Consider the following 17,869-nt stretch of genomic DNA (forward strand, 5'->3'; position numbering starts at 1 on the left):
GGCAAAAAAAAAAGTCTGCTCAAATGTTTAAAGAGCTCTGATAACTTTGAGACCTACAGATAACTTTTTATCTGAAAATCTTTGTACATGGGATGTTATAACACCTGAGGAAAATATTTTACATTGCATCCCACCGAGTAGTTTAAATGTGTTGGCTAGCATCTAGTGACCACAGGAGTAGGGAAACATTATGTAAGCATGAGTTTGAGTTCATGTTGGGCTGCCTATGACAACTTGTGAAATCTCTCCACATCTCAGTACCACTCTTCCTCCTCCCTGTTAAATGAGCAATGAAGAAGATGATGATTCAGGCCTCATGTAGGACAGGTCTGCAGCTGTGTTTACTCCTACTGATGGTGGGACAACTGCAGGGTGAGTATGCCAAACTGTAAAGATACGGAAAAACTCAAATTGAGAACTCACGTCACGCCAAATTCTAATGTTTTTTATATATATATTGGTGGATGTTTTAGGCAGGGTGACAGCACCAGAGCGTCTGGAAGCTCCAGTGGAGAAGCCCTTCACTCTGACTTGCAGTGTTTCGAGGGATCGAGGTGAGTCTCTGAGGCAGGTGCGTTGGCTGGATGTCCAGAATCAGACCCTGCTGACCTACCAGCCCGGCAACAGAGACAGTGTGAGTGGACAGCAGCATGTGGAGCTTGCCTCCTCCCCGAAAGATGCCTCGGCCATCACCATCCGCAGGGTGGGCTTCCGTGACGAAGGCTGCTATACCTGCATCTTTGACATGAATCCTTCTGGTTCAAAGCAGGGACAGACCTGCCTCACTGTTACCTGTGAGTAAGGCCATTAATGATTTTATATTTCATGATTTTTATTGTCAATTTCATTTCTGCAAATAGAAGAGCACCAATGTGTTACAGTCTCTAACCCCAAGAGTCCAAAGGATCTCTGTGGTGGGTGTAGTTCAGCTTCATGCAGTGTGATGTACACAGATATATACAGTTTTAACAGATGTGAGAGGATCTTCTTTGTGTGCACAAATAAATAAGATTATGAGATTATTGGTACTGCTCAAAAACCAGTGTGTAAAAAACCTTGTAATTTTGACAAACTTGTCTTTAATGTGTTTTTGAATGATTACTATTATAATTACACACATTCACACAATGTGGTATGTTAGAGGAGCCCTGATGTTATAAGGCACTGACCATGAACTGCAATTTTACTGGTTTAGTCCACTCAAAGACCTTTCCTGCATGTCATTCCTCATCACTCTCACCCCTCATTTCATGTCATCTTTCCACTGTTGACTCTAACAAAGACATGCTTAAAAAACAAAAAGGTATAGTGGTCAAAGCTGTGTACTGTAATGGCACACTGGCCTGTGAGAGAGTTAGAAATGCAGTGATAAAACAAAAACAACAAAGACATGGTTCTCTGACATATATTCAACCCTGACAGGAGAGATTTAGATGGAAGATCTGTTAGCGTATCACACAAGCCAGGAAGTGAGTCTGCCGTTGTGACACAGCCGTGAATGTGTTGATCAATGATCATGGTGACACACTGAAGGGAGACAGATCTCACCCTCAGCAAACTGAGGAGCTCAGATATCCACAGTCGGTTCAGTGAAACTTGATGGAAACAACGGTGTACAGCTCCTTTTAAATTAGCTGAATCGATTGTGTTAGTGTTAATATTGGATTTTATTTTGACAACATTCTGCCAACAGATTGTTGACACCTCTGTAATTTCTTTCACCAAGTGGGAGATATCATCTGTGTCAAAAATTGCAGATATCTCAGACTCGAAATTACAAGTCAGAGGCTCATAATTGCACTAAAAAGGATTTGATGTGAACGCGGCGTAACTGATTTTGTATACCTTCCCTTTGCATCGCCCCACTCAAATAAAACAAAACCAATTCTGTAGACTCCAGGGACAGTCGCTCCTCCCTGCAACCTGAATATCAATCTGCTGTGGAGATATACTGAGAAAATATGTGAATACAGATGTCCCTAACCACCCCTAGTCTCTGCACCCAAATTGATGAGGCTGCTGAGCCTTAGCCAGTCAAGTTAATAAAGAGCTGTGGAGCAGTGGGAGGAGGTCTTATTATTCTAACTAGAAACAGCTGTTGCAGATTCCAGTGACTGGTTTCTGTTTGGGTGCCTCATATTTCTGAATATTGTCCTGTTTTTCATCCTCTTACCTCCCTGTTCTTTTTCATATCTTTTTCCCTCATCTGTCTTTCTTTCACTGGATGGCGGTCTCTTTTCACCCCCAGCGCAAGTCACTGTTGACAGCAACAAGACAGCAGTGAGTGGCAAGAAGGCCTCCCTCTCGTGCTCCTATGGTTTGCCTGAAAAGGTGCAGCAGATCGTATGGAGACACACTTCTGCACAAGGAGACTCCACAGAGGTGGCCTCCTTTGCAAAGCGGAGCGACCCCATGATAGAGCCACCGTACCAGGGGAGAGTCTGGCTCAGTGCCTCCATGTCCGACAGCCAGCTCACCATCCAGCCCGTCGCCATCCAGGACGAGGGCTGCTACACCTGCCTGTACACCACACATCCTGACGGGCCGAAGAGCTCCACGGTTTGCCTCGCCACCTATGGTAAACACAACCTTTTCCCAACCAGCCAGTCATTGTTGATTATTTTACATTACATTTTATACAAGTATGGCCCACACAGAAATAGAATATGTGAGGAAGAGTTATTGGTTCCTGTAATCAGTCCTCCTGTTCATACTGGCTGTGAAGTGATCCCTTCCTAGTGAAACTCCAATGTAAGAGATGAGGGACAAAATTCACAGTCCTTGCATAAATGCTTTCTTGAAAGCAAAATAGTTTTTTGGGAAATATGCTTTTTTGCTTTCTTGTTGAGCGTTATAGAAGAAGACACTCACATGTCTGTATGAGACTACCGCCAGCAATCGGTTATTTTAGCTTAGCATAAAGACTGGAAGCAGAGGGAAACATCTAGGTAAAATTCCCAAAATGTCGAACTAATCCATTAAATTCAGCTGAATTCATTTTTGCAGTCTGTGTTAGCCAAATCAAGTCGTCCCGGCAGTCACGTGTAGGTTTACTGCTGCTGTTTTGTCACGTTTCCTATAAGTATCAGAACATCTGCCGCAGCTCAGCAAGGAAACACTGTCTGTGGAAACATTAAGAGGGAATCTTGTACTAAAAAGCCATTCATTTAGGAAGATATCCACTTGATTTGGCTAACTCAGACTGAAGCTTCATATTAGCTTCCTGAAAAAACTCCTTTAATCCCATCCTTTAATCTCAAAATACAGTTTAGGCTGATGGGAGTTCATTTGTTAGTTTTTGAGTTACCCTTGGATTAGGTGTTGGACAAGTGGAGATCTTGACTTGTCTGTCGCGTTAGATGAAATGTCCAGGGTTCAACAAGGCTATAAGGAGTCTTAGCCTGGAGACCATGGATGTCTGTACCAAATTACACACCAATTTTAATGGCAATCAATCTAAGTGACATATTTTACTCCAGACCAAAGTGTTGGACCAACACACTGACACACACTTCCATCATGCTGCAGAAATAAATGTATTTGTAGCTATTCTTTTTACTAAAGCCATCAGTGTTTCAGTCTTTTGCTGTTTTGTTTCACAATAGTGCCACTTTAGTTTAGTTAACCTTCACTGGCAGAAAATTTATTTTTTATGAAAAATACATAAAACATTTTTTCAGGGCTATAGTTGTGAGTGTATCTGTCTTACAGTAGATGTAGGTGCTGCGAAAGACTGGATCTTGTGGAAAAAACAAAGGAGTCAGACATGTGTGCATGAGTGCAAAGAGACTCAACTTGGACTTTGAGTCTGTAGGAAAGACAGGTACCCCTGGGATTTAGACAGGAATGTTGATCTTGTCTTCCTGGTTGTCCATGATACAGCAGGGCTAGGCTGTTGGCTGTTGGCTAGGCAGTGTTAACACTGAACAGTGTGTCCATGTGAAGAATGGAGCATTCGAAAGAATGATGGAGGCAGGGAGTGAGGTCCTGATGCATGACTGTGTCAGTGTTTGCAGCAGACAGTCATTCTCTCTGTGCTTTGTCTCTTTCTCTTTTTGCTCATTTGCTTTCCCACTTTTGTCCCACTCCCTTTCTCTCACAGTTATCGCAACAAACAGATGTGCTTTTGTTTGAAGCCGAACTGTACAGTACAGTAGGTGTTTCTAGTGAGGCACGATTAGCATTAATGTTTTTTCTTCTTCTTGCTGTGTACTGCTGCCAGCAGTCTTCCACCCCCATCCCACTCTGGATGATGTGTTACTCCTTCTGTCTCTCATACTGTCCACAAACACTGATAGCTAACGTGATAAAACTATTTTTACAGCAGAAGTGAGTCATCAAAATTATTCAAAATGTAATGGAATTAAATAGTTTTCATTACATTTCTGAAAAAGTGATAATAGGTTTAACCTTTAAAAAAATGTAAATTGCAGGAATGCTTAAAAAAAGTAGTCGAAACGAGTAATCTTAAAATCGCACTATAATGGAAACAAATAAGGGTTCAATTCCACATTGGATGAAATGACCACATTAGATGTCAGTGGTGGAAGAAGTATTCAGATCCTTTACTTAAAGTGGATATAATCTCTATTTCTATAATAACAATGTGTCAAATGACAATGTGAAAACAATGTGATAATGGGAAAGGCATGAGTAATGATAAACCAACAGAAAATGATCACCTGAATGTGCAGCTTCCATTGGCTTTACAGAGCTTTATAGCGAGTTTCAGCTCATCGTTTAGCTGTCCGACCCATAACTTTACTGCTTTGGTTCACTCTCACGGCTCTCATAGCGCTGTTTTGACTGCAGCAGGCTGCTGTTTTCAGTGAAAAAGCTCTGTACCTACCTGCTCAGCAGCAAACAACAGACACACGGTTAGTGTCTTGTGAGAATAGTGGAGCATTTAGCAGCTAAAAAAACAGATGTTCCCTCAGGTGTTGGTGGAGACCAAAAACTAAGCTAAAAGGAGAATGATGATATTGGACAGAAACACGACATGAGATTTATAATGTTGCACCGTAACTGCTGGATGTGTAAATAAGCAACTGTTTGCTAACAAGTTTGACTTACCAACTTGTCACATGGTTGCTATTGCTGCATAACAGTGTAAATACTCCATTACAAGTCAAAATTTTACTTGAGGCACTTATTAACAACAGAATATACTTAAAGTATCAAAAGTAAAAGTACTCATCATGCAGAAAAATGTCCCCTGTGAGTGATGATTATTATTCAGTGTAATATTTTACTGGGTTGTTTTTACTGATGCATTTACAGTATATTACAGAATATCTATATATATACAATATATTTTTGTTTACTTCTTTTGTTTATGTATTTTAAAGACATAAGGTCTATTTAAAGTTAACACTTTAAACTGTGTTCCAAAATAGAAATAAAAATGTGCTTAATGCCCCTACATTTCTAAATATGTGCCTATTTATATTGCATCACAGAATTACGGAGTATCACAAATGTGGTATAAGATGTGGGAAAGCTATGGAAAAACTGTGGAATTTTATTGTAAATAAGAGCCCCAATTTCACACCAGCTTTGTGCTCGTTCATAGGGCATTATGGTTTGAATTGATATGAGAATTGTTCCCTGTTGTGGTTTGACCCACCCCGAAATCTGATACAATCCAGACCGATGGTGGTTGCAGTTCACCACCTAGAACTCTGAGAAGACGCTGAAACTACTAGGGCCAAATATCTGTGGCTAAACGTGTTCCTGCCAACAAAAATGTTCTCGGTTCCAGTGCATCACATTCCTCGCTCAGCCCCTAGAACAGAGAATTGAAAACAGCCAGAGATTTACTTATGGATCTTACACTAAGTGTGCAGGAATCTTCATACCATAGCTGATCCAAAGGCTTCAAGGGTTTTCCCCAGGTATCAGGTTAGCAATTTACCCAAAGACACCCTGAAGATGTAGAAATACAAACTAAACTACAGTCTGAAGTTTGGCCAGTTTTATCTTTCCACATTTAGCTTAGTGTTTGATCATTATGTGATAACATTTCCAGCGCTTTTAAGAAAGAATGAATTAATACCTCGTGCATTTCAGTATCATCGATCATAGCAATGATTAGCAATAGCAATTTGTGTGTAAATGTGTTTCCAGTGTGTTGTGATATTCTGTCTTTTTCTGTTTATTTCTCTCAGTGCTGCCCAAACCTCAGGTGAGCTACAAGACCACCTCTCCAGGTGTGATCGAGGCCAACTGCACCTCAGTGTCGCGCCCCCCGGCAGAGATAGTGTGGAACGTGGAGAGGGATAACCGCACTATGGGCCCCCCCGTGACGACCCAGCTCCCACAGGGCGACGGGACCACTCTGGTCATCAGCACGCTGACTGTCCAGTCAGGGCTGCTGAAAGATGTGTCCGTCAAATGCTTGGTGCACCACAAAGGCCTTGAGTCACCGATTGCTGTATCCATGAACACTAAAAGTGAGTTGAACCTTTGCTCCAATAAGATACTTCACCTCAACATTTGTTTGATAGCATTGTGTTTTTATTTTTCATGGCAAACTCCAAAAATATTTCATGTCATCATTGGAAAAAGAGGCCTACTAGCCAACCAGGCTACCGCCAAGAAAACTAAAGACAGCAGAGACTGTTGGAGACTGTAAAGGACACAAACAAAGTGTAGCATTCAAAATTTTTTAACAGGTTCTGGATCAACAAACAAACTGAAAACAAAAGATCTGCACGTTGTACTGACACCCCTCTGTGAATTTAATTTAACAGAGCAAGGTTTCAACGAGATTATATTAGATTTTGCTGGATCTTTGTCATATGAGATTCAATATGTATGCATGTATGTATGAGTGTTTTGTTTTCTATTTTGGCCCTTTCCATAGAGGCATGCGTTGTCCTCTATATAGAAGTATCAGACTGTAATCCAGCTCTACTCTGGTTGGTCCAGTCTGAGAGAAGATTTACTCTTAATCATGCAGACCATATCCACCCAAGTGGGCTAAATTGCTTGTTCTGCTTTGTGACGTTTATTTGACAATGCCTGATGAAGATTTCTGTTAGATCAAAATGTTGCTATGTTAAATTAAATTTACTGGGAGCTACCGGGACAGCGTGCAGATCTTTTTCTGACTTTTGCCTTCGGAAAGCCGAGATTACAGAAGTTCTACTATTCCTATTTCTCAAACTGTGTTGAACTAAAATAAAAATCTGTATTTGTTTTAATGCAGCTAATCATGGGCAGCAGGGATTGTCATGGCTTTAGCTTGCTGATTTAGTTTAACCTTGGTTTCGTGGGTCAGGAGTGCACACACAATTAAATCTCAAATCTAGTCAGTGATGGTCCATAAAAGGAAAGCAGTGTCCAGACTAGCACAGGCCTTATAACACACAGACACACACATGTTGCCCCTCATGACATTTAATCAAGGCCAGGATTTACACGCTGTAGTTTATTTTTAAAGAAATGTGTCTGTCTTTCTCCCTCCTAGTTGGGACGGCTCTCACCATCCTGATCTCAGTCACTACAGTGGCAGCTCTGTTGGTCATGTCCCTCTGCTTCTGCCTTTGGAAGTGTTTCTTGCACAAAGAAGGTGAGTTTGTGTGTATGTGTGGCATGCCTTTTGTATATTTTCATGTTTATATCAAGAACTCTGGGAAAACAAATTATCTTACTCTTAAACACCTGATTGATGCCCACACACCCTTTGGGCCATTTAGATACAGATGTGCAGAAGACAGTTGGGAGAAACTGATAAATGACACCTCAACCACTTTCTTTGGAAATGTAAACCAAGTTTTTTCTAACTGATATCCAAACAAATACCTGCCAGCTACTACAACCCACAAGCTAACGGTCAATTGCTGTTTTACATGATGGGTGGGGTTAGCTAGTCACCCCAAATCATATTTGATTGGATATATTTATATTTAACACCCCGAGTTCCAGATGAGTTATCAAAAATATTTTAACATTTTACAGGAAGAGAGAAGAGAGACATTTTAATATAAGAATACTACTATTAATTGGGATATAACAAGAGAGAGGGACACAGGATTATAACTTGGAACTTGTATTTATTTCAATTTAAGGTGATTTTCAGAGACTTAATCAGAGAATTATGGCTATAATTAAGCTGGAAATGGAAAAAAAAAAAGATTTTTGTGGTGCCTTTGCAGTTTGTGTAGTACTGCACCTTTATGAAGCTGATGTTGTTCTCCTGATTTATTTGGGAGGTTTTCTGCAGATTTTCCATCCACTCTACCGTCATTCTCTTTAACTTAAGTAATCATTCGAAAGTCAATAAATTTAAATTTGTAGGGTTCCCTCCCTATTGTGGGTTTTGGCAAACTGCCTGGGTGTCTACAGAAACAATGAAAAGGAGCAGCGCCCCATCTGGATGAACACTGTTGCTATAAAATAGAGGTCAGAAAGGCAAATCTCAGAGGGTAGGAGGTGTGTCCTGTCTCAGTTATGCCCCTAGGCCTTGTGAAATGAGTCACAGTATAGAGAGCCGAAGGTATGACGTCTGCTATAGCCTCTGTTTCACTATCTTCTGTAACTCAATGCTTTCTGTACCATATTCCACACTCAGTCTGGAGCATGTGTTTGACTGAAAGGTGAGGGGGCAGTAAATTAAATATAAACAGGCTTTTGAAAAGGGTTAAAACTGTATAATAAAATAAAAGATACAACTCTGTTATTACAAGAATGAGAATGATAAGATTTATTGATTTATTTAATATTGAACACTTTATATAGATTAGTGGCATGATGATGATTATGTCATCCACACATCCACACAGAACACGACAACCATTTCATCTTGATTTTTTTGCTACCTGCACTCCTTCTGCACTTTATTGGCATGTCTAATGAATTTTTTCTGTAAGTAAATCAACCATGGATCTGTATTTTTTAATAATCCTACAGGTGTAACATAAGATTTTGCCAGTATGCATTTAGCTGCTGAATGTGCAGCTGTGATATCTCTATGTGTGTTTCTTTACAAGCAGCAGTTTTTGAGAGTTGAACTTGTTCTTCTCCATGCATTTCTTTTCAGCTGATTAATCTTTCAGATGAGTCCCGAAGTTGAAAAGAAGAGATGCTTCTCAGAGCCACCCGAGCAGAATTGTTTCCCTGCATCATCATCGTCTTCATCATCGTCCTGGTACAAAAGGAAGATACACCTCTATAGGATGTCAAATACAATCCTATGTATGAGCGCCAACTGTACAATGACGTTCATCTCTGCTCTTCTGCACTGGACTCTTATATAATCTCCAGGTTTTCCTCACATGAGGTCAATGAGGAAATGTTGAGTGGAATTTTTTTTTCTCTCTCTGGCTCTGTAATTGATTGAGTCGATGGCCACACATCCCACAACACACATCAGAGTCACTTAAAATGCTTTGTCTCTGTCTTTTACCAGGTCCTTAAAGGATAAGTCTGGTGATTTACTATTAAAAACACATTAATTAGCCACATGATGCTCCGGTGACATGAACATGGGCACTGTAGTTTACCTTAGGTCGGTCCCATATACACGTCCTGCTTCAGTAAATACTCACTAACACACCAAATGTGTATTAATCTGCAGCTGAAAATAGTCCCCAACAAATAACACTATTTACTCCTGTTTAAGTTCCATTTGCTATAAACTACAGTGCCCTATTTAAGGGAATTATTTAGCCTTTTTAATGTTGAAACTCCATATGTGTGCCCTGTTTTTAAAGATTCACGTCTTAGTTAACCAGTATTGTAGAGATGGACGAACACTTTGATAGTTTTGGTTATCTACGTGGGATTTCTTGACAATAGGAAAAATATAGAATATCGCCAGCCTTATCCTTTAAATAACACCGCTAATTGGCACTATGAGCTCACCTTTAAGGTTTTACTTCTTGTACCTCAGTTAAAGGTCTCCGTCACTTGTGTGTACTGTTAAAGCTGGTTGGGGTCAGGGGTGTACTTCATTAGTTCAACTAAGAAGGCTGCATACTTATGTCTTGTTTGTGTAATATCTATTGCAAACTTTTCTACATGTTTCAAAGTGTGTTTGCGTGTGTTGTGAGAGAGAATGTGTGTGTATGTGTGTGTGCATATTTGTTAGAGGTTAAATTCCACGGTCAGACTCAATCAATTCCCTGAAGAAGCAACACTGAAACCTTTTTGGTGCCCCTGAAAGGAATGCGTGTCTTGTTGCCTGTCTACAGTCAGACAGAGTCAGGCCAGTTCATGTGTGTGAAGGTGTGGTGAGTGTACAGGTTGGGCTGTGGTGGGGTGGCTTAGTGGTTTGATAATGATTAAATGCCCAGAAGTGCCACTATTCTGTGAAAAACATGCCTGCTCATTAGTTCTTTGGCTGAGAGTGGCACCTAAATGCCTAAAATATAATGTTATGAGGCTTTTGGGATATATCATGTTTGCATGTGTACAGGGGCATTTAAAAACATAAGTTTTACGCTGAAATAATATTCTATATCAAAGCATATGATTTGAATTTGAGTCAGTTGTCAACAGAATGACATGCACATCGGGGACATCACACTCCTCACCATTAATTAATGGTGATGGTTAATTAAGAGTTTAAGCAGCATAGTTTCACTATATGCATACAATACCGATTATGAGCTCAGAGCTTACAATAGAATAATTCTGAAATGTGGTTTAAGAACTTTTTTTTTTAAGTAAATGGAAATGTGACATAGTATCCAGCCCTGTACAGAGCAACTGTAGACCCATAAAAGAAGAAGAAAATATGAAACGATGCATTGTGACCAACTATGTAAACTTGATGCAATAAATGCAACCAACAGAATAATAAAAATATACGTTTCTTCATCATTTTAAAATCTTCCAGTGGCATTCTTTCAGCTTTTTCAGCTCAGCTTTGTACCTCTCAGAAAAACATGAAATTCCTTTCTGGTGTGCCAAACCTGGTTTCCAGATGCTCATTCTTTGGGTCCTTTTTCATCCCAAGCCAGACGGGTTATGGCGGACCAGAGCAAAAAAACACACACATGTTGTGCACACATTCACACACAGAGCCTGCAGCACATGCCAATGCTGTTCTGATGTATTCACAAGCTCTGGGATAACATACAGTATTTATTAATTCTGTCAGACACATTGTTTGTGTATTTAACGCAGCACTTATACTCATTTCTGTATTCATATATATAAATATGAAACATATATACAAAACATAATAAAATAACATATCACATTACAGTCCGAATTAATTAATATTAGACAGTTTGGTTGAAGGATGTGTGGCTAAAACAGTGTTAAATATTAATTCTCACTCAGCGTTCATTAAAAAAATATGTCTTAGATTTCTGTCATTTGAATAACATGGCTGTCCACATCATAAATTGCAGAGGTCTTTTGGGCCAAAACCACATGCATTTAGCACTCCTGCTTACCTATCAGAAGGCTTTTAAGCTGTAGACTGTAGGCCAAACACTCAGGCTCAGTCAAATCCCACCTCACTCAAACATTTCTGCATGTTTCAAAGTCCCTTTGAATGTCTCTGCATGTGCACGTGTGTTAGAGTTTAAATTCCACAGTCAAAAATCTGTAAATGTATTCCCTAAAGCTGCAACGTTGATACCCTTTTTTCGCCGTGTCTGCTAGTCTGCATTTCACAGACAGTCAGGCGAGTTCATGTGTGTGAGGAGGAGAGTGTGAGTGTATGCAGGTCAGGCTGTGGTGAAGTGTTGAGACGGTGTGGTCGAGTGTATGTTACAAGACCCACTTAAAAAAGAATAATACATTTGAACAAATGATCCTGTTACTTGGGACTGCAGGTTAAACCACCAGAAGAGCCACTCTACCTCCTTTAAAGTGTCCTTGAACAAAACCCTAAAAACCACTTGTCTGTTGCTCTGGATCAAAGTGCAACCCACATGCCTAAAATATAATGTTGAAGCTACCACTGTCATTTCACTTTACTTGATTTAAAATTAAAGCTGTTAAATGTAAATTCCCACTCACTGTACATTAAAAATACCGTTCAGATTTTTACATTTGAATAACATGCACGTCCTCGTCAGAAGATACAGTATCTGTACACCTTGTCCGACGACTTGTCAGTCGCTGCAGCGTCCACACACTCTCTGAGTGACCGCAGGCTTGATCTAATCAGGCCTGTCTCAAACGCTGCCATCGCACAAGCCTCCACGCTCTCCATCTCTCTGCCGTCTGAAACAGGGCTTTGTCCACCAGAGAAAAAACACAATTACTCATGTGTGTGTTTGAGTCAGAGAGAGAGAGAGAAGCTATAAGAGCAGAACTTGTGTGTGGGCTGTAGCTATCAGACACCGCTGCTGAGATGAAACATTTCCACTCAGAGGCAGAAAAGAAGTTGACCAACTCATGTGAAGTATGTAAACTACATTTCAACTTTTCACCTTCCTCCCCTGAGTATGCACTCCTGTGAGAATATACTGTAAGAAACATAAAAGCCAGGTCACATTTATTTAGTGAAAGGACCTTTTGTGAACATCAGTAAATGGATTACCATCAGGATTTACAACTCAGGGAACACTGTGCTCTACTGGACATCATCTAAAGAAAACTGAATCAGCATATCTGTCAATATGACACACTGTATGTGTTCAGCGTGATGAGCAGTGATGGATGATTTGTGGATTTAGGTGTTAAAAAAGGTGAGCAGGGCAAACACTGCTTTTCTGATTCTGTTCACAATTGACTAAAATATAGAAAAATAGATCACTCTGAAGGGGTCACAAGATAGATATTCATTTATCTTACTTTTCTATGAATGTTGCTTTTTTTTCTTTCACCTCTTTCTGCCTCTTAAATCCTTCAAACTGAACAACCTGAGAGGGAAAGTCTTTAGTCGAACTGCTCAAAACTCATGTCTGCAGTGAGGCCATAACTTGTGATGAAGGGTCACAGGTAAATATTTAAGGTTGGTGACCACAAATCCCTGCTCTACTGTGACATATTATTGTCTTTAATAAAATTTTTAATTGGTTTTGGCAAATTCTTCGGCCGATCAATATTCCTTCTTCCTGTATGTTATTTAACTTGCTGAACATGTGACCAACATAATGATAAGACCATTACCTAAACTACAGTACCTCAGTATGTAAACCACATGTGGTTGAGAACAGGTGGTGCATCTGCTACCACAAATTATGTCGGAACTCTTTCAACCCCCTCTTTAACTTCCTGCACATTTAAACTAAACCCCACCGGTATGGTCGACAGGCCAGGTACTGCATTTCCGCCAGTGGCAGGGAAATACACTGAGGTCTCTATGTGGAACAGAAAATGTGTAAGATAAAGACTCAGATAAAGAAAGTAATATGTTTTCTCATAATGTCATCTCTCTTTCACAAAGAACAATAGGATGAGTTGGCCAAATTATTCTTTCTTTAAAATATTCAAATAGTCATCTCAGCTGAAAGTAATCAAAACATAATCACTGAGGACACCACATCCATAACCTTTCAAAGAACAACATGTGTTTTATTGGAACTTTTTTCTTTTTCTTTTTCTTTACCAAACTTCAGTCTTTATAATAACAAATCAGACATAAGTATGCACAATAAGTGTTCAGTGAGTCTGCACATGACACATCTACTTACCCACTGTTTTTTTTTTTTTGTACAAACCACCAATGCTTTAGCCAACAAAGTTAAATGAGTCCAAAAAAAGCTCTCCAAGTCACGTAAGTTAAATGACTGGAGGGAAAAAACAATATATGAAATAAGAAATTAATAATAAAAAGCAGAATTGTCTGGAACAAAGGGGGCAAAAGAATAAATGCAATGCTGCTTCTGGTCTAGCCAGGGTACTTCAAGATGACTGTACTGTACCACCACAAGCCTCCTCCGTTCACCCCTTCTGCTGTGTGGTTGATCGCTTCACTTCCTTGCCTGTTCCATGACACCGCCACCTTCTTGTGTAGAAGTTTCCAGCCATGTTTTCATCTGCATGTGACGATGACAAATCAAAGATGTTCAGGAAACATTGATGGCAGCATATTCTGCGTTTTTATTTTGTTTCGTTTCTCTGGCAGGTATCCCAGACTGCCGGTGGTTGATGACAGCATACACTGCATGGTCTGACACTTGACTTTCATCTGCTGTGTTTGCCACAGCCCGCTGGTTCCCATTGGTCATCAGGGGAGGTCGTGATAGTGGTCTTTCAGCAGTTTTCGGAGAGTAGATGTCATTCGGAATGGAAAAGTGGGTTTGCAGGCCAAGAGTGGAATGAGCATTCCCCTTGGGGAGGTCAGGTATCACATGGGTGGAAATTTCCTGTGACACCAAAACACCAGAACAAGATTAGGTTAGCAAATAAAATACCCTACTCTTGCTTGACAATATCATGACTCTTGAACATCTGAGTTAAAGGAAAAATTCAACGTTTTGGGAAATTCGCTTATTTGCTTTCTTGCCAAGGAGTTAGATGAAGATCATTACCACTGTTGTGTCTGTAAGCCAAATATGAAGCTAAAAGCCAGCAGCCAGTTAGTTTACCTTAGCACAAAGACAGGAATTACGGGCTAGTCTGGCTCTGTCCAAAGGTAACAAAATCGCCTATCAGCACCTCTGAAGCTCACTAATTAACCCTTATCATAGGAAGATATATTTATACATACATATTGCTTGTAAAATGTTCCAAAAGTAGTAACTTTTCTGTTAGTTTATTCTGTTCTACCTAACACATAGACTGCTAAAACGTCTCATAGACTGGCACCAACCAAACCCAAATTACTCAGCACTGTAATGACAAATTATTTGCTTGATCATTGTAACATGGCTGTGTGCACTGCGAACACGCTCTACTTTTTTTTTGCAGTTGAGCGTAGATAGACAGGAGTTCCTCAGCTGATACAGTTCTGTGTCTGGACAAACAAAAGACTTTTAGAGGATCCATCAGCTTTTGGAAGTCGTGGCACCTCTTTCCTTTTCTCCAGCGATGGCCACAACAGCTGAAGGTCAAGGATGTTTGGCCAGGAAAACTACTTGTGCAGGGTCAAGGTACTCAAGATAACTACATGAGGTTCCCTCATCAGTCCTAACATCTCTTAGGACCGCCACTTGGTCGGTATCTTGACCGTTGTGCCATTCAAAGCTCATGTGTCTGAGCTAGCTTTGTCATTCAACATTACCTGTTATCACTTACATCCAGCATACTCTGAATAAAAACTTGGGTCTCTAGCGACTAAAACCTTTCAGAGAAAAACATTAGAAAACTCCCATAAAACCACAACATTTTCCCACTTCGGTTTTTGTCTTGATTAAACAAACGAGATATAATGAGTTAAGTAGTGAGCTTTAGAGATGCTAAGCTAACTGGCTGCTGCCTGTAGCTTCATATGAGAGTGGTATCAATCTTCTCATCTAAGTCTCAGCAAGAAAGGGAGTAGCTAAGTTTATTTCCCAAAATGTCAAACTATTCCTTAAAGTTAGCAATACTGCATCACATTACCTGCCCCTTTGTGTGGTTAAAGGTCAGTATTCCTGTGAAGAAGACATAAAACAAATGCTCCATTGTTAGGAGATAAGATCTAGAAATGTTGTCACAGTAATTCAAACTGTGAATACATGTTAATGGTCTTACTTTTCCAGCCATAAGAACTCAGGAGGATTAACACTGTCGATGTGAAGACCAGAAGAGCTATGCTTCCACAGATGTAGAAGTAGGGCAGCCAGGACACATCCTTCTCACCAGCAGCGCTTGGTAACTCATCTACAAAAGAAGAAGAATCAGATCAGTAGTCCTAGTCTGTATCCATTAAAATATATGTATTTGACAAATACAGGTTCTTACCAGCATTATTGTCAGAGCTTTTAACCCACTGGTTTAAGTCTGTAGATTGAAAGAAAGAATTAACACTTGAAACAAAACATTTTAAATCCATAATTTGGCTCTGAGGGAGAAAAAACTGCCTACCTGAAACTGAGATGTTGATGATGTGACTGATCTCCTCATGTTTGTTGTCTTTTAAATAACACCTGTACAGGCCGTCGTCAGAAATGGATATCCGTTTGAAAGTCAAAAGGGAGATCAGTTCATCCTTAGGAAGTTTGTTGATCTGTATTATTTCTACATTCTCTGTGTAATTAATCGGTTCACATTTTGTGTCGAGTAGTTTACACCAGGTGACAGTCAGTGATTCTCCACAGTGTTTGACAGGACATCTGATTGTCAGAGGTTGGCGAGGGGCAGTTTTCCGTGTCATGCCTCTTCGGACCATCAACCCAACTTCACATGAAGGAATAGAGCCTAAAATAAAATTAAATGTCAATCAAATTACACTCAAAATCCTTAGTCTTGTCTATTCTGATACAAGACAACAGAACTTAACTTCACCAATAAGTTGTTGACCACTTATTCCCTAACATCTTGCCTTCTTTCCTTGTACTTGCATATACAGTTGGTACCCAATACTTATTGTAATGATACCCCACATAGACTAAATGATTACACTGTAATTTACGGCCTGTAATCTAAAGTGTTACTGTTTTCTCTTTTTCGCAGTTAATGACTCAAAATGTTCCCTCATGCTCTCTTGAAAGTCACATCACAAGATAAAAGAGTGTTAAGGCTTACCATGAGCTCTTCCATACATACAGACAAATGTAAAACAGCAAAATATCGGCAGATAGGTGAACGGCAGTCTATCCATGAGGCTTGACATGTTCGTTACCTGAGAATTTACAGAGGGTCTAAAACTGTTGCAACTGCATGGGCTCATTTCACTTGTGACAAGCTCACCACTTCCTGTCCTCCTACATATATTCGAAGACCATCCTGCACGTGTGTGTATTTCAATGTCATGAAACACAGTTGAATGCTTGTGAAAACTGCACATTGTGTATTATTGTTTCTTTGCATTTTAATTTTGTAATACACGCTGAAAAAAACACTTCTTTACACACGTAGGTAATCCTCAATACAAAAGCTGAGACACTGTTATTAAGGTTATTAAGTGGGTTTGTCACTCTCTGTCACGGGACTGGGGTTGACCTTTGTAATGTGCACAGATTCATCATTTCAACCAACAGCACTCGGAGCCCAGCTGAGGCCCAGCAGGAAGTTGTGGCCTCAAAGTCAGACTGAGGCCTTGGGTACATATCATTCCAATGAGTGGCTACATGCATGTGAACAGCTAACATTAGTCAGCAGTGAACACTAGACTAGAACATCTTATTATGAAATAATAAGATGCTTGCTTGCTTCCCTTATCCAATCTGTGCAGACATCTGCAGCTCCTGCAGATGCAGAAATGACCAAAAGTCTGCCAAAGTGCAATCACAAGCGGTTACTGTGACTTGAATAAACAATTTTCAACCCAAGACTATTTCTAAAACTACTAAATATACATGGCAATTACTTGTTTTCATCACAGTTGTGGATGTGGATGTACTGATGTGCTATGTTTCTTGTTTGTTTCAATGCAACCAGTAGATGGTGTAAGATGATCCATAACTTTCTATAAGGCATGTTCCTGCTCAGTGGTATGTGAATCACCCAGACTGCTCCAACAGCGCCCTCCAGTGTACAGCATAGTATCATCTACTTCATATGTATACATGGTCTAGAATTAATTCATACACCATGTACATTTTTTAAAAATCTATCTGATATCAAACATCTGACATTTGACATTTAGCTGAATCTGATCCAAACTTTCAGTACAGTGAATCATCCTCATTCTGAGTAACTGATTTTACTGCATAGTGCATATTACAGAAATATCTCTGAATGATCCTTACATCCATAAAGGTCTATTTCTACTCTTGACAAAGACATAGATTGTACACTGAACATCAAAAATAGGTCTGTGACTTCCTCATATTCCTCATCAAGAAAGTTTGCATAATCATGCAAATGAGACAAT

The 17,869-nt window shown here is 39.8% G+C and overlaps 2 protein-coding genes across 2 annotated transcripts; one reads left to right on the forward strand and one right to left on the reverse strand.

The window, feature by feature from the left end:
- Positions 1-290: 290 nt before the first annotated feature.
- On the forward strand, positions 291-9,137 carry LOC139292895 (OX-2 membrane glycoprotein). Its single transcript, XM_070915295.1, has 6 exons — positions 291-372; positions 474-794; positions 2,249-2,578; positions 6,168-6,452; positions 7,472-7,573; positions 9,044-9,137. The coding sequence occupies exons 1-6, from the start codon at positions 291-293 to the stop codon at positions 9,049-9,051; spliced, it is 1,128 nt and encodes a 375-aa protein (XP_070771396.1). The 3' UTR covers positions 9,052-9,137.
- Positions 9,138-13,976: 4,839 nt separating this feature from the next.
- Positions 13,977-16,666, reverse strand: LOC139292955 (B- and T-lymphocyte attenuator-like). Its single transcript, XM_070915365.1, has 6 exons — positions 16,579-16,666; positions 15,919-16,251; positions 15,796-15,834; positions 15,586-15,714; positions 15,454-15,485; positions 13,977-14,276 (listed from the first exon to the last, which is right to left on the reverse strand). Exons 1-6 carry the CDS (start codon positions 16,664-16,666, stop codon positions 13,977-13,979), a joined length of 921 nt encoding a protein of 306 aa, XP_070771466.1.
- Positions 16,667-17,869: the final 1,203 nt, after the last annotated feature.

Source organism: Enoplosus armatus, chromosome 11 (assembly GCF_043641665.1).
Source record: "Enoplosus armatus isolate fEnoArm2 chromosome 11, fEnoArm2.hap1, whole genome shotgun sequence".
In the NCBI taxonomy this organism is placed as follows: Eukaryota; Metazoa; Chordata; class Actinopteri; order Centrarchiformes; family Enoplosidae; genus Enoplosus; species Enoplosus armatus.

Coding starts and splice junctions, on each gene's coding strand:
- LOC139292955 (XM_070915365.1), bottom strand. CDS start 16,666: ATGTCAAGCCTCATGGATAGACTGCCGTTCACCTATCTGCCGATATTT. Junction 15,835..15,918: donor CATCAACATCTCAGTTTCAG/GTAGGCAGTTTT, acceptor TTCAATCTACAG/ACTTAAACCAGTGGGTTAAA. Junction 15,715..15,795: donor AAGCTCTGACAATAATGCTG/GTAAGAACCTGT, acceptor CTTCTTTTGTAG/ATGAGTTACCAAGCGCTGCT.
- LOC139292895 (XM_070915295.1), top strand. CDS start 291: ATGAAGAAGATGATGATTCAGGCCTCATGTAGGACAGGTCTGCAGCTG. Junction 2,579..6,167: donor GGTTTGCCTCGCCACCTATG/GTAAACACAACC, acceptor TATTTCTCTCAG/TGCTGCCCAAACCTCAGGTG. Junction 6,453..7,471: donor TGTATCCATGAACACTAAAA/GTGAGTTGAACC, acceptor TCTCCCTCCTAG/TTGGGACGGCTCTCACCATC.